Source organism: Schistocerca piceifrons, chromosome 1, assembly GCF_021461385.2.
Source record: "Schistocerca piceifrons isolate TAMUIC-IGC-003096 chromosome 1, iqSchPice1.1, whole genome shotgun sequence".
NCBI classification, from domain to species: Eukaryota; Metazoa; Arthropoda; class Insecta; order Orthoptera; family Acrididae; genus Schistocerca; species Schistocerca piceifrons.
Window position 1 is genome coordinate 326549103 of NC_060138.1, and position 26251 is coordinate 326575353.

Consider the following 26251-nt stretch of genomic DNA (forward strand, 5'->3'; position numbering starts at 1 on the left):
CATTCCATATTCACCTACTATTTTCCCTCTCTCCCTTTCCCTATTATTGAATCACAATTAAATTTTAATCTCCCTTAACTATCTGAATAATTTCTTTTATCTCATTATGCATTTGGGGGTTGTGGGCTTTATTCCTTTCTTGGTTAGTATGCATTCACTATGCTGTTCATAGTAGCTTACCCGCATTCTTATTATTAACCCTATATGATCTTGTATTTATAACCCTATATTCACATGACCAGAAGTCCTGTTTCTCCTGCAACCGAACTTCACTAATTGCCACTATATCGAACTTCATCCTATCCATTCCCCTTTTTAAATTTTCTAATCGACCTGCCCAATAAAAGGATCTAACATTCCCCACTCCGACCCACAGAACACATAGTTTTGTTTCTCCTGATGACAACGTCCTCCTGAATAGTCTCCACCCAGGGATCCAAGTGGAGAAATATTTTACCTCTGAAATATTTCACCCAAGAGGAAGCCATCGTCATTTAACCACACAGTAGATCTTGCATGCCCTGTGGAAAAATTATTGCTATAATTTCCACATGGTTTCAGCTGTTCACAGTACCAGCACAGCAAGGCCATATTGGTTGATGTTACAAGGCCAGACAGCCAGGCTGTAACCTCTGCAACTACCGAAAAGGCCCCCCCCCCCCCCCTACCCCTCCTTTTCTTTCATCCAAATACAATTCAATCAGTAATTTTAAATCTCTTAGCCCACCCCCCTCCCCCCAAGTCAATATGAGAAAGTTTGGTCTTACTTCAAAACTTTCTCCCAAAATTTATCAAATGATATAACTGATCATGTAACGTGTTTACACGTGTGCAGACTGTACTGTTAAAACCAGTTTACTCTTCTGATAATTTGATATTTTAATAAGAAATGCACTGAAAACAGTACACATATTTTTCGTGACTTGTAACTACAAGGAAACGTAGGTGTGTGTGTGTGTGTGTGTGTGTGTGTGTGAGAGAGAGAGAGAGAGAGAGAGAGAGAGAGAGAGAGAGAGATTTTTGCCTTTCTGATTAAGCTGATCCATTATGGATTTTAAGAACCCGTGATTGTTTATTCAATGTAAATGCAGAAAACTGCAGCCATTCTCTTTCTTGAAATACCTTTTTTATTCTATAAACTGGTTTTTGAACATTTTCAGGCTCATATTTGGATGCTGCACAGGATATTACACGACTATTTCAGAGCTTGATGCTGAAGGCTATCTTGTGACAGTATGGGTGACTTTGTAATTAACATTAGTATCCATCTAGCAGCTTCCATTGTAATAACTGGTTGGTTACACATCACTCACTTTTCAGGATTTATATCAATTATCACAAAACTTTCCCAGCATCCTGCATGTGCTGCACAATTGTTGCTCGTTTCAAAGAAGTTCTTTGTAGCAAACACCAGTGAAAGAAGCAGTGAAGATCAACTATTTTGCAATGTGTGTTCTTGCTCTACTAATTTTGAGACAAAAGGTTCGCAGGCAGTTTTTAACCAGTCACTTGTAACAAAACGTGTGTAACTTTGAAATTAAATGTAGGCCACACCAGTTACATTTAGAACTTCCAGATTAGGCACAACCTTCAAATTTGGTATGTGTGCCAACAATGCAGATGTTAAGTACCCAGTATATTCCACCAATGCTGAATTGCTTTGGACATTGAGATCAGTGATTTCCAATACCTCTGTGGATTTCTCAAGTGATTGTATCAAATATAAAAACTTAAGGAAACCACCATTAGAAATATGCGCAATAAAGGGCGAAGAAAATTGTGTTGCTGAATCCTAAAAAATCTTAAGTATATTGAGTGTTCCCTCACTACACATCTATGAACTGATTATCTTTGACATAGTTACCCTGATTTATTTTAGGCAAACTATTTTCAACGTGATTACATCAGAAATCAAAATAATTTTATGCTGCCCAACCTCTGTTTAAAACTTCAGCTGAAACTTCACAGTATATGGGTATGAAAATTTGTAACAAAGTGAAATGAATAGAATTGATCAGTACAAATTTAGAAACACTGAAAAATAACCTTGTATGAGAAACTAAAGCAGAAATTTTACTTTTCAGTAGAATCATTCATGAAGGACAACCTGAAAATTTGATCAGGAGAGAGCAAGTACTGGTGACTGTTATTTTTTGAATGTTCATTACTTTTTAAGAAAAATTACTGGTTGCATATTAATTACATATCCAGTACAGTATATTATATTAATGATATAAGAAAAATTGTGAAACAGTTTTTGTGTTTTGAAGAGTCACCTATACATTAAGTTAACGGCTTGAAATTGTATCTTACGAGACAGTAAACTTTTACTCACTAAGTGATGACTGGCACGATATTTTCAGGAATATATATTAGAAAAAGCATGTTCATCATATTACACATTGATTTTCGATGAAACAGTCAATGTTAAAGGTAAAAAAAGAGTTGTAAACAACAATTATATTTGCATAACAGTATCGCTCTGGATTTGCATTCGGAAAGATGACAATTCAATCCTGTGTCCAGCAATCCAGACTTAGGTTTTCCATGATTTCCCTAAATCGCTCCAGGCAAATGTCAGTATGGTTCCTTTGAAAGGGCACAGCCCATTTCGTTCCCCAACCGTGACACAACCTGAGCTTGTTCTCAGTCTCTAATGACCTTGGTTCCTATGAGACGTTAAACTCAATCTCCATTCTTTCATAACAACATGTTGTTTAAAGACTTTCTTTATCAGCAAGCAGATGGTAAACAATTACATCAGGAATTGAACCAATTTCGAGAAGAGGAATCCATAGGTCTTTGTGCCTTTTTTCGGAAAATTAATCAGCGGGTCATGTAGAATATTCTATCTAGGTTTTGTTTCATTATCTCAATGCTAGAGGTCAGGTCAGCATTTTGTTGATGGGTGTGCACATAGCACTTCTCATTGAATTAAAATTAATGAGTGCTTATGTGCAGGTCAGTGTATGATGTGCACATAGCACTTCTCATTGAATTAAAATTAATGAGTGCTTATGTGCAGGTCAGTGTATGTGGAACAATGTCAGTTATGTGTTTACATAACAAAGAAATATGTTTTGAGGTTGTACAACAGTAAATAGTGGTAATGAGTAGGAAACAGTGACAGTCTTATGACAATTCAAATACGAAGAAAGGTGAGAGAGAAATAAAATGGCAGAAAGGTGACAGCTTTCATTCCTGCCAGTGGAATTGGCATTAAAGGAAAGACATTTTAAGTTGTGCCATCATGTTGTCAAAAAAAAAGAAGTGGTACTTGCAAGTAAGTGGTTGTCAGAAAGAAGAGCTGTTTGACAGTTTCTATGTAGATCAAGGTATAGAATTACAAGATTCTGTCTGAAGTGAACTTAGTGAAGAAATCTAGTACACCTAACAAGAAGCTGACGTTAAATCCAAAGCAGTCAGGGAAAATATTTGGGAATGTTTTCTATATATTTCTGGCTCTAGGTTGAAAGTATAACTTGCTTACATATTAAGCCTGTACCGGATATCTGTCAAAAAAGTAAAAGTTGTTCAACAACAAATTTTAGGTCATTATTTACTTCATGAGAGTAGGGGCACACATGACAGTCACCCTCAAAAAATCATGGTTGGCATTTGGGAAATGCTAAGATAGCACTAACTCACAATTATGAGTTGACAAAGTCATCACCGTGAACACAAATCATATTCGAGATATTCAACTCTCGATATTAAATCATTGTTTGATCTTTTCTCAAAGAGATTCTTTGAAGCAGTAGGTGACAAGCTTTAAACAAGTTATGCAATGTACTTTAAGCATTTGAAGCTAAACTTTGACTACAGCTTCAGAAAATACAACACAAATATCTCTGAATTTTGCGTAGCTTCTGAAAAAAAAAATGTATGATGAAACTTACCTTACACTTACGAAAGGTTTTATTTGTAAAACCTGGTTTGACTGTACATAGCTTGTGATTAAGTTTTATTATTTGCAGGACCTGCTTGTACCAAAACTAAATGTAACCAGTCAGTTGTACAAATATCTATTATGGTTACTTGCTTTCAACATCCAACTGCACAAAGATGATTCTTGATATATATATATTGCACAGAAATGCAAGCTAAAAAGGTCCCCAACTCAGTTGTATCATTCATACATAATGTTCTAGAAACACGTGGTGGTAAGGATAAGAACATGAAGACTGTGTCTTTTTTTCATGGATAGCATAAGTGCTTCTTGTGGAGATTACTCATCTTTTCCGAATTCGAAGGCTTTCTTTTGGGCAGTGTGAATAAACTTTGGTCTTACTTATGAGCAGTAATGATGTGCATAAGTAGTTCTTCATCCTTTATTGTTGTTATGGGCAGAAGCATAATAAAGCAATGGAAAGAAGGTCTTGGCAAATATGTCTTCATGAAACCTATTGCCAAGAGAACTGAATTCTGTTCTGAAATACTAAGCAAATGGTTCATTTCTAGGCTCACTAACGCACATAAGTCCACATACATAATTCTGACTTTAGTAATAGAAGTACAGTAATGGAATATTGAAAAACGTGAGAGTACCAACAATGGCAAGCAGTCCATTGAACCGAGAAAAAGATGTCAGGGATTTATTTAAGTACATGGATGATTAATGTAGTTCATGGATACACAGTAAGCTTGAAGACGAGCATCAGCAACCAAACTTTTTTTTTTTTTTTTTTTGAGAGAGAGAGAGAGAGAGAGAGAGAGAGAGAGAGAATAGACATCCATGGAGGACACGATGAAGAAGAAGAGAAACGAAAGGTCCTTCAGTAACTGAGAACTATACCAGAAAAACCATCTGTAATGATGTATGGACCACAAGACAAAACAGTGGTATTTTATTTGTATTTTGGTATCAATGTACTCATGTTGTTTTATTTTTGAACCTTTCTGAGGGTCCCCTGATTGTAGGCATTAATAAGAATAAAATTGCTCTTATATTTTAATAAGTTGTGAGGGGTAAAATAACACTTGATGAAAGAAATGTTTGCTCACTTTAACCTACTGGCAGTGATTTATGGGAAGGGGGCCTACATATGTTTGTCAGAAATATTATTTCTCATATTAAAAACACAGGTTGAAATACCTAGTATTATGGAAAGATTTTCTTAGTAGCACTAGTTCATATCCTGCTACAAAATACTTGTGTATTAGACTCATGTTGTTATTCAAATACTTTAATAAAAGTTAAGTATTTAAACTTCCCTATCTCAAATAATCATTTTGTCCTGTGAGCCTTTCTTCTGGAAAATGCCTGTTATGTGAAGCAGCCTGTTATGTGAAGTACTTTTCGAAGCCAGCTTGTCCCTAAATAAATGCCTGATGCTGGAATCAGACAGTCCCACCATAAGTGAAAAGTGTTCAGGCTTTTAGAGAGTGGTGTCCAGGAGACCCGAGACGGACAACTTATAAACATTGGAGTTTGCAACATTCATGCAGTGCCTATTGCCTGGAGTGTTTTAACTGAAGAAGATTCTGAATTTCTGGTCAACATTTACGATTATTTTGATGGTTGGCGTGTTCACTGGGAAGAATGTGAACATCACAAGTTTTTGAGGCATACAACTACACAGTCCTTACTTTAGGACTTTCAGCCAATAGAATTTTTGAACAATAGAGTGGTATTCAATATTACTTTCTTAAGCTTCTGCCTTGCAAAAGAATTCTGCTACACCTTTGATTCTCAAGTTATTTGCTTCAAACCTTTTTAGCTGTTTTGAAGGCTTCTGCTCTGAGAAAAATTGAGAGTATTTCTGAAGTTCTTCATAATGAACTCTTTATACTGAGCGATGTGCTTTCTCTTGAACAACTAGTTGTTAGCGGGCAGGTAAGCGGAGAGCTTAAGAAATGGGAAGCAAATTACAAGCTGTGGTTTCTAAAGAATGCCCAAAAACAGAGACATGCTTATCATGTGTACCACTGAAAATTTTTATGTTTTTAAGCTCTCAAAGAAAGATTACACATCAGAAGTGGCAGTGACGTGTTAAAAGGTTGTAAAAAGGGTGCTGATCAATGTGTGACAAAGTTTATTTCTTAGGCAAGTGGAATGCTCTGCACTTGTAAAAAGATGACCCAGCTTTACAAGGGTATTGACAATTACTGGCAGCAGCATATCTCAAAAAGACATCATCCATTGAGTTAAAGTATCAAAATGTTTCAAAATTTGTTAAGGCTTCTCCTCATTGTCCCATAGAAATACCGATATAGAGGAAACACATTCCATTTTGAAGCACATATTATGAGCAATTACGCTTTTTTAAAACAGTGTTTTGAGTGTCAGGGATGAACAATGTAAATTATGCTGCTTATAAGGAAAAATGTGAAAGGAAAAGGAAATATAAATTAGATGGAAAACAAAAGGAGGAACAAGACCAAAGACACTTTGAAGAGGAGATTAAAAAGAACAACAACATGAACATATCAGTTGACTATGATACAGCTGCTCTGAAAGAAAGAAAGAAAAGAAACACTAACTATCCAAGGAAGCAGGAGAAGAACTTATTTCTGAAGCTTAACATAACTGAAGAAAGCACACAAACGAAGTTATTTAAAGGCAGCAAAACTGGCTCAATGTATGCTTGAGGTTGCACAAATTGTGAAAGTAGAAGAAAGAGTGCAAGAAACAGTGGTGGAAACCATTCAGAAAAATCTTAAGGAAAGAAAATCTAGCATGATGACATCATTTTTTGTGAAGATTCAAGAAACAGTAATACAAAAATATTTTGTTGATCTTTTTCTAGTATTGAAGTGTAGAATGTCATTTGTTGTAAAATGTGATGTAGACTGTGTTTGTGAATCGTGATTAACAGTGCTTAATTACCAGTACCGAATTACCACTGTACCTGCATATATTAATAAATTTGTATGAAGGAAAAAAGATTACCATACCCAACCCAGTATTGTAACAGAGAAATTAATTATGGTCTTAACCAGCATTTGCTGTAGGAGATTTTAAAAAGTGAAAAGAATTCATTTGCACCATGTCAGTTTACTGAAACAGTTTGTTACCTTTTAAATCACCATTTTCAAATAATTTGTCACCATTCTCAGCTTTTTCCGAGTGCCACAATGTATTCTCAACCTGAAATAGTCATGTAACCTCCTGTTTATCACCTGAATAGTTTGACAACTGTTTTGGTATTAAAAAGGATTTCAAAAAAGTGAGTGGTTGCAGTTTTCTGTATTTATAAGTCTCCTGTCTTTCTTGCTATTTATATTTCAGATCATCTATATTTTGGCATGTTGCACAATAAGAACTTGTAGGATGTACATTCAAAAATTCTTAAGGCTTCTGTTACAGAAACGTTAAGGTACAGTGTGCAGCAGAATAATCCGTTGTCAATAAAACATACATCACGGACCTTCATACAAGATAAAACAATGTGTATAAATGAGATAAATCGGTATATTGGTAAATGAGAAGTCTGGTTTATAATATTGTAACAGTTCTATTTCCAGGCACAAAGACAGCATCATTGATTTAATGTAAATGGTTACATTAAAGTATGTAATAAAAACAAAGCAACAAACACTGTATAAATAAAATGGTGCTGTGCAAGAAATATTTATTACTTTTATTTCATTAACTAAGGTACAAAGGAATTTCGTTAACTGTCACTCTTTGCACTTTCACTACTCTTTGAAGATTACAATGAGAATTCTATTAGTGTAATATCATTTCAGCAATGCTGAAGAAGTTAGGAGGAAGAGTTGCTCAGGAGTGGACACCATCAATATCAGGCATATATAGTGCATTCTTATCAGAAAACATGACACAATCAGAGGTGTATACTGAAACAAAAACAAAGACAAAATCAGCAACAAAATCAACCAGAAGTGAATACAGTACTTCAGACTTCAGTGGAAAAACACCTATGTCAGTTGTCAATGAGCTGTCACTTTTAATGAAGGTTAGTAAAGCTTCCATTTGATGATTAATGTCTCTCTTGTCAAGCTAGTTCTTTATAGTACCTGGAAATATGAGTTTGATGGAAATTCCCTTTGAACCACTTTAACTTAGGGTCTCCATACAACAATGGGGAGACACTATGAGGTCTGTTTGAAACATTCCAGAACATTGGTAATTTTGCACCAGTGGTGTGTTGTAGCTAAATGCTGTTGGCGTCCATTCAGATGCCTGTGTTTAATGTGTAACTGCTGGAAGTTTCATTATTGTATGTCTGTTAGTTATTATTCAGTGCTGTATTGAGTATAATGTTGTGTTGGAACAATTTACGAATTTCGAGATTACGTAGTTACAGGAGCAAAGCATCTGCTTTAAATATTGCATGAAACTCAGGAAAACTTTTACAGAGACACACCAAATGATGCAGGAAGCCTATGTTGATGTGTGCTTAAGCCATACTTGGTGTTATGAATGGTTTATATGGTTTAAAAAATGACTGGATGGAAGTTATAGATGACCCTCAATCAGGACGCCCTTCAATGCCTACCGACGAACCTCGTGTCAGGAGTATCAACAAAATTTTGCATGCTAATTGAAGACAGACTGTGTGAGAGGAGCATGTAACATTTCAGTTGGATCATGCCATGAAATCCTGACACAGCATGCTGAAATGCATTGAGTCGCCGCCAAGTTCATCCAACGTTTCATGAGTCAAGACCAGAAGGACCTTTGCCTCGCAATCTATGAAGAGCTTTTGGATCGTGCATATGGGAACGAGATGCTCCTTAAGAGAATCATAACGGGTGATGAGACTTGAGACTACAGTTACGATGTTGAGACCAAGATTCAACCTTCACAATGGGTTGGAAAGGTTCTCCAAGTCCAAAAATCTCGTCAGGTCAGGTCAAATGTCAAAGCCATGTCAATAGTTTTCTTTGACTTTGAAGAATTAGTTCATCATGAATTCATGCTACAGGGACAAACTGTTAATCGATGGTACTATTAGGACATGTTCAATGCTTGTGAGGAATTGGCCTGAAATGTGGGTAGACAATTCATGGCTCTTGCATCACAATAATGCACCCACACATTCATCCCTGTTGGTGCATGACTACTGCACAAAAAATGAAATAACTGTGAGTGCCTCATCCTTCATACTCTCCAGACCTGCCCCTGCAGACATTTTTAAGTTTTGCAATGATAGACGAGATAAAAGGAAACTTGCAGATGGCACTTCGTGCAATCCGAACAGACCTCGTATACTGCAGATTAGTAATGACATTAGCGTCCTGAGTTTTCCACAACTTCAGTTAAGTTAGTGTAATGGGATAGAATCTTATAAATTGTACTGCCTTTTAAATTGTACCACTAATTTATTTAGCCAGCCAATGTGTGTCACATCGTACCTAACTGTTGTACATGATTAGTTGAACAGACCGTTGACAATTCTGGTGTGGGTCCAAGTTAATTTTGTGCTCTGAGGAAGTATTTGTTTGTGAAGTTAAGCACCTGTCCTCTTACGGGCATGTAATGTGTATTTATAATTTATATAGCATATAACTTTACTTGTTCAGTGAAAGTAAAGCATAGCAACATTTAATATGGCCCTAGCCTCTGTACAGTAAAAAGTAACTTTAAAAATTATAACCTTGCCTTATAAATTGTATGATGACTTTCCTCATATACTATACTGGAACATTTTAAAATAATGTTCAGTGTACATATTTTAACAGTTGATTTGATCTAGTAATTTTACTGCTTATGTGTTGAAGAAATCTGGATGTAGTACAGACCCACATGTGGAGTTTGCAGCTGAACTGGTAGATCACATTCAGTTACTTGAATCCCACATGTTTAGATGTTCTTGAGCTTGCTAGGGAAAGCTAGCTTTCGATTTGGCTGAATCAAACAGGTCTATTCATCAATTCACAATGGGATGGCAGGTAAATTATGATATTATACCTTAATGTTTGGCATATTCTGTTATTTATGCACCAAGCAGAAGCCACTTTGGCAGCTAGAGCATTTGGCTTGAATAAAGAAGCTGTCACGAAAGTCATGTACTTTTTTAAAGTTCTTTCTGAGTTAGTGAGCAAATATGATTTTCAGGCTGAGCAGATTTTCTATATGAATGAGACTAGCCTATCCACAGTACAGAAACCTCAAAAGATCATTGGGTGAAGAGGATAGCACCAAGTTAGGGCTGTATCTAATGCAGAGAGGGGGACAAATACCACATGTGTTTGTTGTTTCAGTGCTTCTGTATGTTTGTGCCTACCGTCCTAGTATCTATGGAAAATAATTTCTGATGATTTAAAACTTGGAGTTCCACCTGTCACCAAAATTGCTATTTCATAGCGTGGTTGGATGACTAGTGAATTGTTTTTCAGAGAATGGTGCACTTAATTGAAACTGTGAAACGTGATTATGACAGGAAGGTGTTAATAATATTAGATGGATATGCAACACGTACGAAAAATCTATGTGCTATAACTGCGTCTAGATATAATGATGTATTCATGGTTTACCTGTCTACACACACCACTCAAAGGCTATGGCCACTAAACATTGCCTTCTTTAAGCCACTTGCAGCTTATTACAACCAAGCAGTTGACAAATGGTTTCGCAGAAACCCTGACAGCAATTTGTCATGGCAAAACTACAGTCAATTACAAATCTGAAAGCAGAGTCAGCAGTGAAACACAACACTTAGCACTGAGATCGAGTTTATTATGTCTCCTGGACAGAGAGTTCAGCTATTTATACAGCCAATATCACACATGCTGGTATTTATATGAACATCGAGTATTTGAGAATATACAAGCAATATAAACATAAAATCTTTCAATAACTTTCCAGAAATGACAAATATGAAATAGAGAATAACTGCTGGTGGTCAGGTTTGAATTGACAATCTGCAGCTTGCCAAACTGTGATGCTAACCACTACACCACACTACCTGTGCCACAGCTTACGGCAGTGCTCACTCTCCTAGAGAAACATTCATGACCTGCTGTTTCGGAAATTCCCATTGAAGCTGATTGCAGTACTCTGGATCTAAATCTCATCAGTGGTCTTCAGTGTGATGGTGCTGGCATGTTCTTGCATTCTGGTTGCATTATCATATCCTTATCACTATAACACACATGAAAGGTAGCCTCTCCCATCGAAGCTTCACAATTGTTGAGTGGTTCCTCAGTTTCCTTGAACTTCCCATCATTCATCAGTGCCTCTGGACTGTAATACATATACAGAGGACATGGATACATCTCTGCATTTTTTCTTCTTAAGGAATGGTCATAATTCTCTACTTCCTGTGTGACATCTGACAAGCAGTGAAGGATGCGATACAGCCCAAAGGAGCACTATAGTAATTTTTGCAGTGATCCTACTTTCCACACAGTTGTAAAAATCCAAAACAAGTCTCGTGGGCTGCATCCCACTAGGTGGTGCTTGACGTAGTAACTCTCTCGGTCCTTCTCCTGAGCATCCAAGGTCCACATGTGAACCAGCTGTCTTGTTTCTTTAGTCCTGGTGATGAGGTGTTTCACATAGCCATACTGAATATCATCTGGTTGAAACGGGAACCATGCAACCAGTGTCATTTTGACCTCACAGCCATAGAAAACACACACACACACACACACACACACACACACACACAAAAGGGGGGGGAGGGGGGGATGCTGTAGTGTCATGCTTTGCTGTGTTGTATGCGAGTGTCACCATGGGCAGTATTGTATCCCTATTTCTTTGTTGAGAGCATACATTAAGAACATATCTACCAGTCTCTGTGAGGCCATTTGTCTGTGGATGATTGACAACTGTCATCCTGTGGATGACACCACGGTGTGAAATTAACCTCTAATACTAGTCTCAACTGTAAAATTTCCATGATCAGAAATCACCACACAGTGTGCTCTGTGTTTGACAATGACATGTTCTACAAGGAACTTTGTAATTTCTGGAGATTTGGTAGTTAGCACAGGTTTGGTGACAGCGTAGCTACTGATGTAGTCATTTCTCCATCAGTTCCGGTTTGCAACTTTGGGAAGCTCTCCAAGAGGTCAGTTCCAATCCTAGTGGAATAGTGGTGCTGCAGGCAGGATTAGTGATCAGAGGTAATTACAGCACATGCTTCCATATTTGCCATTCCTTACAGCAGTTCAAGTAGTGCCTAATGGATTGGTAGATTCGTGTGCATTAATACCTTTGTCTGATTCCTTCTGGAGTCTTTGCGAGTCCCAGGTGACCAGATGTTGGAGCATTATGGAAATACATCAGGATAACTGGTTACAGATTACCTGGGATGACAAACAACCCTATTGGATCATAGTTCCTCTTCTAGTCATAAGATTGGAATTTTCATCTCAACAATCGATCTGGCAGGCCCTTGAAGTAAGAGAGTCCTATGATAGGGCTGTTACAAAATTCTGTCAGTGGATTCTCCAAAACTGGGATCTGTCCGTTCTGTCTGCATATTTTTCAAGATTTGGGCTTCATGACGACTAAATCTGATGCAAAATCAGAAGCAAAAAATGACAAAGAAGAAATGAGTAGACAGGAGCCAAGAATACGCAGGAAACTCAAGACAAACTAATGGTAATTATGCACTTCTGAATCCTTCAACACCCATGAAACAAACATGTAGTAAGGAAGATGGTCATTAGGCCCAAAAGGTATCCACCCTGTTCCAACTGTGCAAAAACAAAAAAGGAGCAGAGCAACATCATCTGCTGTTGAGATAACCAGTAGTTCTTACAAGAGGCTTCTCCTTGACAAAGAATCTGAGAAAAACAAACGTAGGCTTAACAAAATTAAAACTGCCAAAACCTAATGAACAATGTTTCATCAAGCTGGTTCTGCAAGATGTGTGAAGTTGGCAAAGAGGAAGAAATGACCAAGTTCCTCAAATTTGTTTGTGGTTCCATAGCTGATATGTTAAAGTGGGAGGAAAAAGTATTTTATTGTGATAACTGCATACTTGAATGAGTGGCTACTGTTGAAACTGTTCAGTGTAAGTCCTAAAGTAGCCTAATATTTTAGAAATGAATATGTTTTAAGAGCTCAACTTTGCTAAAGTCTTAAGAACTAAAATAAATATTTGTCATATTCAGAAAATTTCTGTATTTCTTACTGTAGTTGAGAAAATCTTTTGCAGTATAATTTATAACGCCAGTGGTAAAGGACTTGCTTGTAAATTGTACCACTTTGTACCTCTCCACTTATTTTGTTATATCTATTAAATTGTATATAATTTATTTTTGAAACTCTCAGCATATGTGTCTAGAGAATGGGTTAAACACTATTTGTACTGCATTTAGATAATTTTTATTGGATTTCAGAAAAATGCTGAAAGTTGTGCAATTTATGAGTCTGTGCACTAAATATAAAAATTTATTTTGAAGTTTGCAAACTGTTTAACAATTGAAAATTGTGTACTATACACGGATATTTGCCATTAACATGCAACACATTTAATAGTTAAGCCTTCTAAACACTCCTAATCCTGGGCAGAAAATGTGCTGTCAGAAATTTTATGTTTACCTTGTAGGACCATGTGACAGTAAATACCTAGTGCTCATTTGAAATAGTAAAGCTAGTTTGTAATTGTTATTATTTGTTACTTAAGTGTATCTTGATCAACTTAAAATATTATTTAGATAATTGTTTGCTAAATGATGTATGGAGAGGTTCACAGAAAAAGACATTTCCAGATATTATCCAAGGGCTTAAAAATTAAATGGAAGGAATATTTTTTTCTGGAGTAACTACTCTTTGCAAGCCAGTGTGTTATAACATTGCAATTCTACATTACTATATCATGTTATAAGAAAACAGTCCAGAAATAGTACTCCTGTTAATGGCTGCAGTGAACTTACACGGAACATGATATGCAACTTAATTTTACCTGTTCAACAGTGGAAAATCCAGGATGGAATGTAACAATTTTGTGAAAAGGATAGTATCTACTCACTACATAATGAAAATGCTGACTCGCAGAGAGGCATAACGAAAAGACTCTCAGAAAATGAGCTTTCGGCCAACAAGATCTTTGGTGGAGATAGGACACACACACACACACACGCGCACACACACGCGCACACACACACACACACACACACACACACACACACACACACAAATGCAATTCAAATATAAGTGACTGCAGTCTCTTGGCTTCTGAGGCCGCACACACGTGTGGTCTCGGCAGCCAGAGACTGTGGTCATATATGTGTGAGCAGAGAGAGAGAGAGAGAGAGAGAGAGAGAGAGAGAGAGAGAGTTCTATCTGTGACAAGCTCTATGGTGAGCAGCAACTATCCTTTTCATGATATTAATTTTTTAACTGTGTTGGTCACCATCTCTGCTTTATGGTGAGCAGCAACTATCCTTTTCATAATATTAATTTTAACTGTGTCGGATTAATTTCATTGACACAACTTTTTCCTTATAGATTGTAAGAATTATCATTTCCTGCTCAGATCATCTTTTTATTTCTATTCTTAGGTTCGACCTGAGTACTCTTTGATAGATATGCAGGGACCACCTCATGAGAGAACTTTCACTGTTAGTTTAAAATTTGGAGGTGAAGAGTATTCCGCTTCTGGTTCAAGCATTAGAAAAGCACAACAGTTGGTGGCAAATAAGTTTCTTCAGTACACACTTTATCAGCAACCTCTACAGCAATTGGCTCGCAAACAACAAATGCGTAAAAGTAAGTAATACGTGCTCGTCTTTTTCATGATAGGGATGTTTACCTCTAATGTAACTCCAGTAAATCATCCTTTTTGCACATTCTTTATTTGGGGTAGTATACATCACAGATTTGTATTTTTGATGAATATTTGTTTTAAAATTATGTTATTGTACATAACTTCATTCAATGTAAAAATCTTGGCCATATTTTGGGATATTTTCTGTGGGGAGTAATTTCTGCTGTCTCACAGATTACCCTGAAGCTACCGTATTTACTCGAATCTAAGCCGCACTCGAATCTAAGCCGCACCTGAAAAATGAGACTCGAAATCAAGGAAAAAAAAATTTTCCCGCATCTAAGCCGCACCTGAAATTTGAGACTCGAAAATCAAGGGGAGAGAAAAGCTTTAGGTCGCACCTCCAAATCTAAACAAAGTTCGCCTAGTTGTAATATGAGACACAATTTAGGTCGAATGAATGACGATACAGCTGCAGTAGTTTGGTTCGAGTCGTAAGCTGAGCAGTTACGGTTTACCAGGTAGCCATTGCTACGCGTCGCGCGCTCCATCCGTATTTATACGGTTATCCTTCCTTTTTCACGTGCTTCGTCTGGTTTGAATTGATTGCTTATTTGTCTTTGATCTGATAAGTGCCGTTCTCTTTGTTATAGGTGTTTACGTCACTCTAAGCTGAAAATGCATTACTGTACTGTGTCATGCATTGTTTGTCGCATTCTGATAGTGCGTGTTTACGGCCTGTCGCCGCTCGCGGCGTGGCTTGCTTTTGTGCGCGCTACCGCCGCTTACAAATAAAAAATAGAGAGGAGTCGTCTCATTAGCGAAACATTTGTTGTTACTTACACTACTTCTTTCTTTGATAATGATCAACAAGAACCAAATAATAGACTGCGTATGATAGACGATGTTCTGAACGAAATTTTAGCGAAAATTTTTCTCCGTTTGAAAATCTTTGCAGGCGCCTCTTTAGTTCATTACATTATGCACAGAAATTAGTCATCTTAGATTTAAAAATCTAGTCAGTTGCCGTGCTTCATTTCTGACTGTATCACTATCAGGCATAAGAATAATACGAATATAAACATGACATGATGTGTATATTCTTCCGCGTTTGCTGTTTTCTCACTCTAGTTTCGTAGTTTATTAGGCAGACAGGATTTAAATGAGATAGTAGTAAACACGAAACAATACATGGCAAAATGCTTATATTCGTATTAATCTTGTGGCGAAGAGAATACTACATGTGATTCACAATTCATAAAAGCTCCTATTAGCAACCATCTCTTCTCACAGGTAGGAAAAAATTCAGAACGTAGAGTTGGCCATATTGACAAACATCCCAAACAGTCTTGCCAGTCGGATTTTCGTAGTACATTGAAATGCTGCTACATTCGAAGATCAACAATACAGAATTTGTATTTACTTCGTTGGATAATGTACCAAAACGCAGTGGTCGAAACTCTGAGCGGAGGAAAAAGGCTCGTCTTCCACTTTTTTTAAAATTTATTTACTGACGCAGAGATTTTGGTACCAGTATTTATCTTTGTGCCTACAAAGCATGCCTGTTCGGCGCTACATGTATTCGACGGCAGAAGTTAGTTGTGGTGGCAGCCACTAACATTTTTCAGAACTCCCGCTTGCTTTGCACTCGATTCTAAGCCGCAGGCGGTTTTTTGGATTACAAAAACCGGAAAAAAAGTGCGGCTTAGATTCGAGTAAATACGGTATTTTGCAGTCATAAATTTTTTCCGAAAAAGTAAAACATTTGACAAAAAGCTAGTGCATTAGCCATAATTTCATGTTTTGTATCAAAATACTGACTTCTTTAGAACTTCATTTCTCAAAATTAAAGGAGAATGAAAAAGTGAAAATCACTGTATATGATTCAATTTGCCACAAGAACCAAAAAGTTCATTTTGAAAAGTATCAAAAAGTTCATTTTGGTAATTACTTTTTTTGTTTTGCATTAAAGTATATTCTCAACATGAAATATACACAGCTTATGGTGAGAGGACTGTAATGAGATTAATTGTAGAGGTGAATTTAATCTGAAAGAAGTAGAATAGCAATATCTCTAAATTAATCAGGAATAATGTAGAAGTTCCAATCGATAGCAACTGGTGCAGCTTAGAGTTTCAATATGTTACTATTTCAGTGACATCAAGATTAAGTGTACGCTCAAGTTATTCGGTACATTTTCCCAGAAAAAAGTCTACAATGGCACAATGTACATCCATATGACATATATTGTGGCTAAAGGGAATGAACGTTGTTATCCAGCCACCTTGCTCAACAACCTTAAATGTGAATCATTCAGAATGGCTGATTATTTGTTGCAATTGAGAAAAGTGAAACACTTGATAGTTAAGATGTACTATACATTATGTAATAAGAAAAAATCTTCTTCAGAAAGGCACGCGCGCGCACACACACACACACACACACACACACACACACACACACACACACACACACACACACATATTTTCAAGTGGCTGGAGATACCAGTCGTGTGTGAGAGGTGTGACTGCATGTGTGCACACACATGCAGTCGCACCTCTCACACATATGATCGCTATCTCCAGCCACTCGAAAATGCAACTGTGCCGCGTCAAAGGAAGCAGCAGCGTGGAGAGAGGCAGGGAGTTGAATGGCAGGATATGGTAGGTGGTGGTTTGGAGAAGAGGTGGGAGAGAAGTCAGCCCAGCCTGGCGAAGTGTGCAGGGACCATATGGTGGCAGGACAAGGCTACCAGGTGCAGCATTGGGAAGCTGTCAGGGAGGGGGAGTAGAAAATGAGAGGAGCCAAGAAGGGGAAAAGATGGGTGGGTGTGTTGACAGAGAGTAGCATACAATGAGGGTAAGGTGGACATGAAAGGGGAGGAGATAATAGGACAGAGCAGGCAGAAACTGTTAGCTGTAGGGAGTGGGGACAGTAGATTACTGTAAGACAGAATGATTTTGGAAGCAGAGGATGTGTTGTAAGGATAACTCCCATCTGTGCAGTTCAGAAAAGGCGGTGGTTGTGGAGAGGAGGATCCATAAATCCTAGATAGTGAAGCAGCCATTGAAATCAAGGATATTACATTCAGTGACATGTTGTGCCACAAGCAGGTCCACTTTGCCTTTGTCCACAGTAGGTTGGTAATCATACCAGTATAAAAGGCTGTACAATGATTGCAACAGAGCTGGTATATGACATGACTGCTTTCACAGCTGGCCTTGCCTCTAGTGAGACAGGATAGGACAGGACTGGAATAGGAAGTTCCGGGTTGGTGGATTGGGCAGATCTTGCATCTGGGTCTTCCACAGATGCACGATCCCTCCGGCAAAGGGTTGGAATTGGGACTGGCATAACAGTGGACTTAGATGTCATGGAGATTGTGCAGTGCTGCAACACCTTTTTAGGAGAGGTGGGAAGGAACTTTGGCAGGATGTCCTCCACTTTAAGGTGTGATGTTAGGTACTCTTTTTTAAAGTCCTAATGAAGGAGTTGTTCTGGCCTGGAATGGTATTCAGTGACGGGGGATGATCCTTTCTGGCTGGTCCTTGGCAGGTGATGGATGGATTTGGGATATGGGATTGTGTCACGGGACATTTGTTCTGTGAAGGGCTTTACGAGACCTTCAGCACACTGAGCAAGGGAGTTCTTGTCACTACAGATACAACGTCCCTGGGAGACCAGGCTGTATGGGAGGTATTTCTGGGTTGGAAGGGATGATAGCTATCAAATGCAGGTAGTGTTCATTTTTATTAGGTTAACATGGATGGAGTAATGAGAGATTAGGAGACAAACATCCAGGAAGGTGGTACACTCAGTTGAGTAGGATCAGGTAAAGCAGATGGGAGAGAAGATGTTGACGTTGCAAAGGAATGTTGATAGGGGTCTCGGCCCTGTGTCCAGATCATGAAGATGTCTTCAGTGTACATGAACCAGACCAGAGGTTTGGGGTTTTTGGAGGCTAGGAAAGTTTCCTTTAGATAGTCCATGATCGGGTTGGCACAGGAGAATGCCATGTGGATGCCCATTGATGTTCCATGGATGTGTTTGAATATCTTTCCTCCAAAGGATTAATAGTGTGTATTAGGCTATTACCTGACTGTAGTGTGGCGAGGACCTGAAATATCGATGATGTCATAATTCGACCCGATACTGTAGTGTCTTGACTAGCAATTCTGTGTTCAGCAGTGTGTAGTAGTGTACTACAGAGTTCAGACAAAGAGTAGAGTCAGACACATTGTTATCCAATTTGATACTGGAAGGAAATACATTTCTGAATGTTGATTTATTCATTGTAAAGGAAGGTCCAAGTATTATAGTGAAACTGAGAGAATTGTTTGGAGAGTTTAATGCATTGTATGAGAGTTTATGATCAGATCCTGTTATATCCCATGAATGTCTGTGTCTATGTTTGATTATGTTTTAAAAAAGATTGATGCACCCACTAGAGTACCCTGCACCAATTACCTTTCAACTATGTCTCGAGAGGAAAAGCTTATCGTTAGCTTGACATATGTAGAAGTGAATTCACCATGTATTTCTGCTTTATCACATTTTACTTTTAACAAAAATAGTATTACACAATTTTATCAGTTGCATCTAATTTCACTAGTGGCAAGAAATATGTGATACATGTGTATTAATTACTTTTGTCAGGACAACATGATACAAAAAATATTCACTTTCCATCAGTATAAAGCTTCATTGCTATTTCACTCCATATCTTCCTTCAGTGTGACCTATTTTTATAATGAGAATGACTAGATTGCCAAATTCATGGTGTTACACACACTGGTGTGGTAAGTTTCTTCAATGAATGTGACTTGCCACACACTGCATAATCGAGACACACAACCAGTTTGTGCTGAAAGCATCCGCTCTGCAGTACGCTGTTACTGCCAGCCGCACATGCTTCCTGAAATTCATTTGCAGTTTGCCTTCACATCTTGAATTTGTGCACTAAAAAGGAAGGAAAAGCAATCTTTGTTTGCTGAGCACTTGTCTACTAGCATGACTGTTGTACAGTTCCAGAAGATGTGCCTTGGTGTTATTCATTATTTTTTCCAGTACACAGTTCCTAATGTATATATGTACACACAATCCTACAGTTTAGTAACTCATGTCATCTTATTCCACATAACAATTCTGTTAACTTGTAATGTTATAAACAATAGTGTATAGTCTGAGTAACTGCTAATTATGTAAGTGTATATCTGGCCAACCTAAGTACTATACAAAGATGTACCAGTAGTGTTATAGTACATTTGAATGACCACTAAAAAGAAAAGCCATGAACTGTATTCTTGAAAATGTGCAGCAACTAAAATTTTTACTATACGCTAATCATAAATACCATATTTAATAGACTATAAGATGCACCTTAATATTTAAGCAGTTTTTTGTAAATAACATTTTTACCATATTATTATTAGGTTGGAAAGCCAGAAGCGTTGGTATGTTGATAGAGACACTAGCAAACACAAACACACACACAAAATTCAAGCTTTCGCAACCCACTGTTGCTTCATCAGGAAAGAGGGAAGGAGAGGGAAAGATGAAAGGATGTGGGTTTTAGGGAGAGGGTAAGGAGTCATTTCTGTCTGCTTGTGTCTGTATATGTGCGGATGGATACGTGTGTGTGTGCGAGTGTATACCTGTCCCTTTTTTCCCCCTAAGGTAACGAGAGCGCTGGCAGGTTGATAGACACACAAACATACACACAAAATTCTAGCTTTCGCAACCAATGGTTGCTTCATCAGGAAAGAGGGAAGGAGAGGGAAAGACGAAAGGATGTAGGTTTTAAGGGAGAGGGTAAGGAGTCATTCCAATCCCGGGGGCGGAAAGACTTACCTTAGGGGGAAAAAAGGACAGGTATACACTCGCATACACACACACATCCATCCGCACATACACAGACACAAGCAGACATTTGTAAAGGCCCAAACTCTTTGCCTTTACAAATGTCTGCTTGTGTCTGTGTATGTGCGGATGGATATGTGTGTGTATGCGAGTGTATACCTGTCCTTTTTTCCCCCTAAGGTAAGTCTTTCCGGGATTGGAATGACTCCTTACCCTCTCACTTAAAACCCACATCCTTTCGTCTTTCCCTCTCCTTCCCTCTTTCCTGATGAAGCAACCGTTGGTTGCGAAAGCTAGAATTTTGTATGTATGTGTGTGTATCAACCTGCCAGCGCTCTCGTTTTATATAAGTTTACAAAACTTAACTGACCTTTAAAATTCCTGAAAATCATCATCTGAACCTTCTTGTTTTTCTTCTTCATCGTCATCATTGTCCTCTTCACATGTAAGATGGCCTTCACTGCCATCGAGAGTATTACTTACGGTGCACTTCTTGAAAGGTTTAACAACAATGTCTTCTGTCAGTGTAGACCCTGTCTGTTGTATTCATTGACACACTTGTTTGATTGTAGTTCAGTTTCAAGCTCCCTTTTTCATGTTGGGTTTCATCCCATCCATAATCCATGTATTCCATTCATCTCTCATATACACTTTAAATAATTTATTTATTGAGACATCAAGAGGTTGCAGTTATGAAGTAAGTCCTCCCAGAATAACAGTAAGCACTGTATTTCCCTGTCTCAGTTTCTCTTTCACAGAATTTTTCAATTGACTACTAATCTAATGTAGCACAAGAAGGGAACTCTTCTTCAGTAGAGCCCCGTTCCTTCTCTTTTAATCCATAATTTCATAACAGACTCATCCATGCAACCCTTATCATGTATGTGAACAACACCACCTGGCAGAACTTCAGAAGGTTTTGGCATTGTTTTGCACTCGAAAATGATAATTGGATTAGGTTTAGTACTGTCAGCACAACATTAAAGGACAAGAGTGTAGTGCATTGCTTCACGTCCACTCGTTTTCGTACTTACAGTTTTAGCACCTTCCTGGCAACAGTTTGGTTACTGTTACTCGGCACATCAAATGTCAGCATTCGTATTCGCTATTTGGCGTAGCTCCACCCTGGTTTTCTTTTGATGTTGAATAATAAAGCAATAGAAAGATAATATTTTCTCCTCATATTCTTGTGGCATTTTTTGAGATATTTTGATTTTGGTTTGGATGCTAAGTTCATGACGCTTCGTAAATCTATATCACCAACCAACCCCACCCTTAAAGTATGTTAAGTTCCACTGTAGCACTAGCTTATGAGCATGTATTTGAATCATTTTTATATTAATTCCAAGGCCATTTCGATTGTGTCCTTGAATCCATTTCAATGCGTCATCTTCTAGTTTTTGCCATTTTGTATTCAGTTCTTCTTTACTGCCCACCAATTGCAGATGGTTTTTTTCTGTTGGTGGATGACTGAAATGCCACTCAGCTGCTCTATTTCCACATTGTTCTGCATATGCTAACATATTTCATTCAGTTTATAGCCCACATGATACGAATACCTTTTGTTAGTAGCTAGCTACTAACAAAAATATTGTACTGTTACCAATAACACAAATCCCTTTCAATTCAAGTTCACTAGCACTGTAGAGTGCAGTGATGCATCATAGGCTAGACAGTGTCCCGAGTTTGTGATGGCAGGGCGAGAGGGAGACAGTGTTAGCAATCTTGTGGATACCTGCAATTCATGTTCAGCCCATCAGTGCACTGCTATCAGTTTTGGCAGATAGAGACAGGTTTCCCGCTGCATTGAATTTATATCCATTTTTAATGCTGGTGGGAATTTTAAATCCGACACGCGACATTTTTATATTAATTTCTAGTATAAGATGCATGTGGATTTTGGAGGCAATTTTTTGAAGAAGAAAATGTGTCTTATAGTCCATAAAATGGTACTCAATGTAGTGGACTGTAGTTACTGGTTCAATAAATAGTTAGACATATCTTGCCAACCGAGTGTATCAGTTTATACAAGTCAGAGCAAATACTAGTATGTCCAAATATTTGTAGGTATATCAATCACATACCTATTTGCTACTCTGCAAACCACTGTAAAGTGCATGGTGGAGGGTACTTCCCATTTTACTAATTATTATGGTTTTTCCTCATTCCATTTACATACACAGTACAGGAAGAATGATTGCTTAAATGTCTCCATGTATAATTAATCTAATCTTGTCCTCATTAACCCTGTGGGAGTCATACATAGGGGGTTACAGTATATTCTGAGAGCCACCATTTAAAGCTGGTTCTTGAAACTTTGTGCATATGCTTTCCTTGGGATAGTTTACGCTTGTCTTCAAGAGTCTACCAGTTCAGTTCTTTCAGCACCTCTGTGACGCTCTCTCTCATGATTGAAACAAATGTGTACCGATTTGTACTTCCCTTTTCTCTACACATTCAGTGTCATCTGTTAGTCTTGTTTGGTACAGGCCCCACACTCTTTGATCTCTATTCTAGGTTGGGTCAAATTAGTGATTTGCAAGCTATCTCTTTAGTAGACTGGTTGCATTTCCTCAGGATTCTTCTAATAAACGGCAGTCTACCACCTGCTTTACGCTTGAGTGAGCCTATGATATTCCGTTTTTATACCCCTACAAAATGTTATGTATTTGTAAGAGTTGACCAATTCCAGATGTGACTCAGTAATATTATAGTCATAGGATTTTTTTGGTTTGGTGAAGTGCACAATTTTACATATCTGAACATTTGAAGCAAGTTGCCAATCTTTACAACACTTTGAAATGTTATCAGGACCTGACTGTTTATTCAGCTTTTTTCAGGCAGTACTTGATAACTGTGTCATATATAAAAAGTCTGGGGTTACTGTAAGTACTGTCTGCAAGGTCATTAATATACAACATAAACAGAAAGGGACCCAGCATGCTTCCCTCAGGTGTACCCAAAGTTACTTTTACGTTTGTCAATGGATCTCCATCCAAGATAATTTGCTGCATCCTCCCTACCAAAATATCCTCCATACAGTCACAAATTTCACTTACCCATTGTGATTGTATCATACTTATGATAATACACATGGTACTGAGTCAAGTGCTTTTTGGGAATCACGAATACCGCATATACCTGGTTGCTTTGATCAAAAGCTTGCAGTATGTCATGTGAGAAAAATGCAAGTTGGGTTTCACATGATTGACATTTTGAAATCCATGCTGGCTGGTATGGAGTAGGTCAATTTTTTTGAGACATTTCATTGTGTTTCAGCTCAGAATATGTACTAAGATTCTGCAACAAAACAATGTTAAAGATATTTTATGGTAGTTCTGTTGATCACTTCTCTGCAACCCATCTTGTAAACAGATGTGATCTGTGCATTCTTCAGACTACTAGACATGATTTTTTGTTTGAGGGCTCCACGATATTCAGGACAGTATCTGATAGGATTTCGATCAGGACCTGGAGCTTGGTTCAATTTTGACAATTTCAGCTGTCTCTCAACACTGTGGGCACTAACATATTTCACTCAACTTTTCAGTCATGCAAGGATTAAATTATGGCAATTCTCCAGGGTTTTCTTTTGTATAGGAACTTCTGAAAATGGCACACGCACTTCTGCTTCTGCTTTGCTACTGTCAGTTTCAGTTCATGTCTCATTTGCAAGTGACTGAACACTAACTTTGGTTCTTCCAACAGACTTTATGTACGATCAAAATTTCTTTGGGTTTGATTAAGATCACCTCACAATATCCTGCTACAGTAGTCATTGAAGGCTTCACACATTGCTGTCTTGACAGCCAAATGCGTTTCATTCAGCACCTGTCTGTCTATAGCCATATGCTTTGTTTTACACCTTTTATGCGGTAGTCTGTTTCTTTAACAGATTTTTTACAGTGAGTGTATACCATGGAGGGCCTGTCCCAGTATGAACTGGACACGTATCTATCCAGTGCATGGACATCTATTCTTTTAAACTTGAGCCATAGCCCCTGTACATGCCTCTGTCCTTTGCTAAGTTTCAAGGTCCTCAGTGAGATGACATTTGTTGTTGTTGTTGTTTCTGTTGTTTGTTTCTGCTGCTGTTGTTGCATTCAGTCCAAAGACTTGTTTGATGCAGCCCTCTCTGCTCGTATCTTGTGCTAGCCCCTTCATCTCCAAATAACTGTGGCAACCTACGTGTTTTGAACCTGCTTACTGTATTCATCTCTTGGTCTCCTCCTAAAATATTTACTCCCACACTTCCCTCCTGTTCTAAATGGTGGACCCCTGACATCTGAAAATGTGTCCTATCAACCAATTCCAGCTTTTAGGCAAGTTTTGCCACAAATTTCTTTTCTCCCCAATGCTGTTTTGTATATCCTCATCAGTTACGTGATTTACCCACCTAATCTTCACCATTCTTATGTAGCAGTGCAGTTCAGAAGCTCCTGTTCTCTTCTTGTCTAAACTGTTCTACACTTCATAAAAATACTTTCTGCAAAAGATTTCCTAATGCTTAAATCTATATTTGGTGTTAACAAGTTTCTTTTCTTCATAAACGCTGTTCTTGCCATTACCAGTCGGTTATTCTCCTGCCAAAATTACAAAACTCATGTACTACTTTAAGTGACTCTTTTCCTAATCAAATGCCTCAGTATCACCTGATTTAATTTCACTACATTCCATTATCCTTGTTTTGCTTTTGTTTATGTTCACCTTATATCTTCCTTTCAAGATGCTGTCCATTCCATTCGGCTGCTCTTCCAAGCCCTTTGACATCTCTGACAGAATTACGATGTCTTAAGCAAACCCCAAAGATTTTATTTCTTCTCCCTGGACTTTAATTCCACCTCCAGATTTTTCTTTCGTTTCCTGTACTGTTTTCTCAGTGTACAGATTCAATACATTGGTAGTAATTTACAAACCTGCCTCACTCCTCACTACCTTTCTCTAAGTCTACAAATGCTTTAAATGTAGGTTTGCCTTTCCTTAACCGATCTTCCAAGACAAGTCATAATGTCAATATTGCCTTGCGTATTCCTGCAGTTCTCCAGAATCCAAACTGATCTTCCCTGAGGTTGGCTTCTGCCAGTTTTCCCATTCTGCTATAAAGAGTTTTTGTTATTTTATAACCAATTCTTATTAAACTGATAGTTGGTAATAGTCACACCTGTCAACATCTGCTTTCTTTGGATTTTGAATTATTACATTCTTCTTTAAATATGAGGGTATTTCACCCGTATTTTACCTCTTGCACAGCAGATGGAAGATTTTTATTGTGGCTGGCTCCCCCAAGGATATCAGTAGTTTTGGTGGAATATTGTCTGCTCCAGAGGCATTATTTCAAATTAGGTCTTTGATGCTCTGTCAAATTCTTTTCGTAGTATCATATATCCCACCTTATCTTCAGCTATGTCCTCTTCCATTTGTGTAATGTCCTTGTGTAGCCCCTCTTTACACAGCTTTCATTGTTCAGCTTCCCTTCTTTGCTTAGGGCTTGTTTTTCATCTGAGCTCTTGATATTCATAACTAATGCTTCTCTTTTCTCCAAATGCATCTTTAATGTTCCTGTACATGGTATCTATCTTTCCAATAGTGGTTTATGCTTCTGTATCTAGCTATTCCTGCTTAGCGATTAAGCTGAGCACTATTGGTCTCAATGCTATGGTGCAAGTCCATGAAGAAACAGCCGCGCTTGTCACAGAATATTTGAACTCTGTGGTTCAGTGTCTCCACTCAACTCAGACCCAGCAGACCTCTAACAGTTCTGG

At 37.9% G+C, this 26251-nt stretch overlaps 1 protein-coding gene across 6 annotated transcripts in view; it reads left to right on the forward strand.

Moving 5' to 3' along the window:
* LOC124782590 (maternal effect protein staufen-like) overlaps window positions 1-26251 on the forward strand; it is a 200716-nt gene that overhangs the window by 95988 nt on the left and 78477 nt on the right. For all 6 annotated transcript variants that reach the window (XM_047253953.1, XM_047253955.1, XM_047253957.1 and 3 more), the window contains 2 exons: window positions 7693-7919; window positions 14425-14632. In XM_047253953.1, coding sequence (XP_047109909.1) covers window positions 7693-7919; window positions 14425-14632 — 435 coding nt within the window. The remainder of the gene's footprint in view (window positions 1-7692; window positions 7920-14424; window positions 14633-26251) is intronic.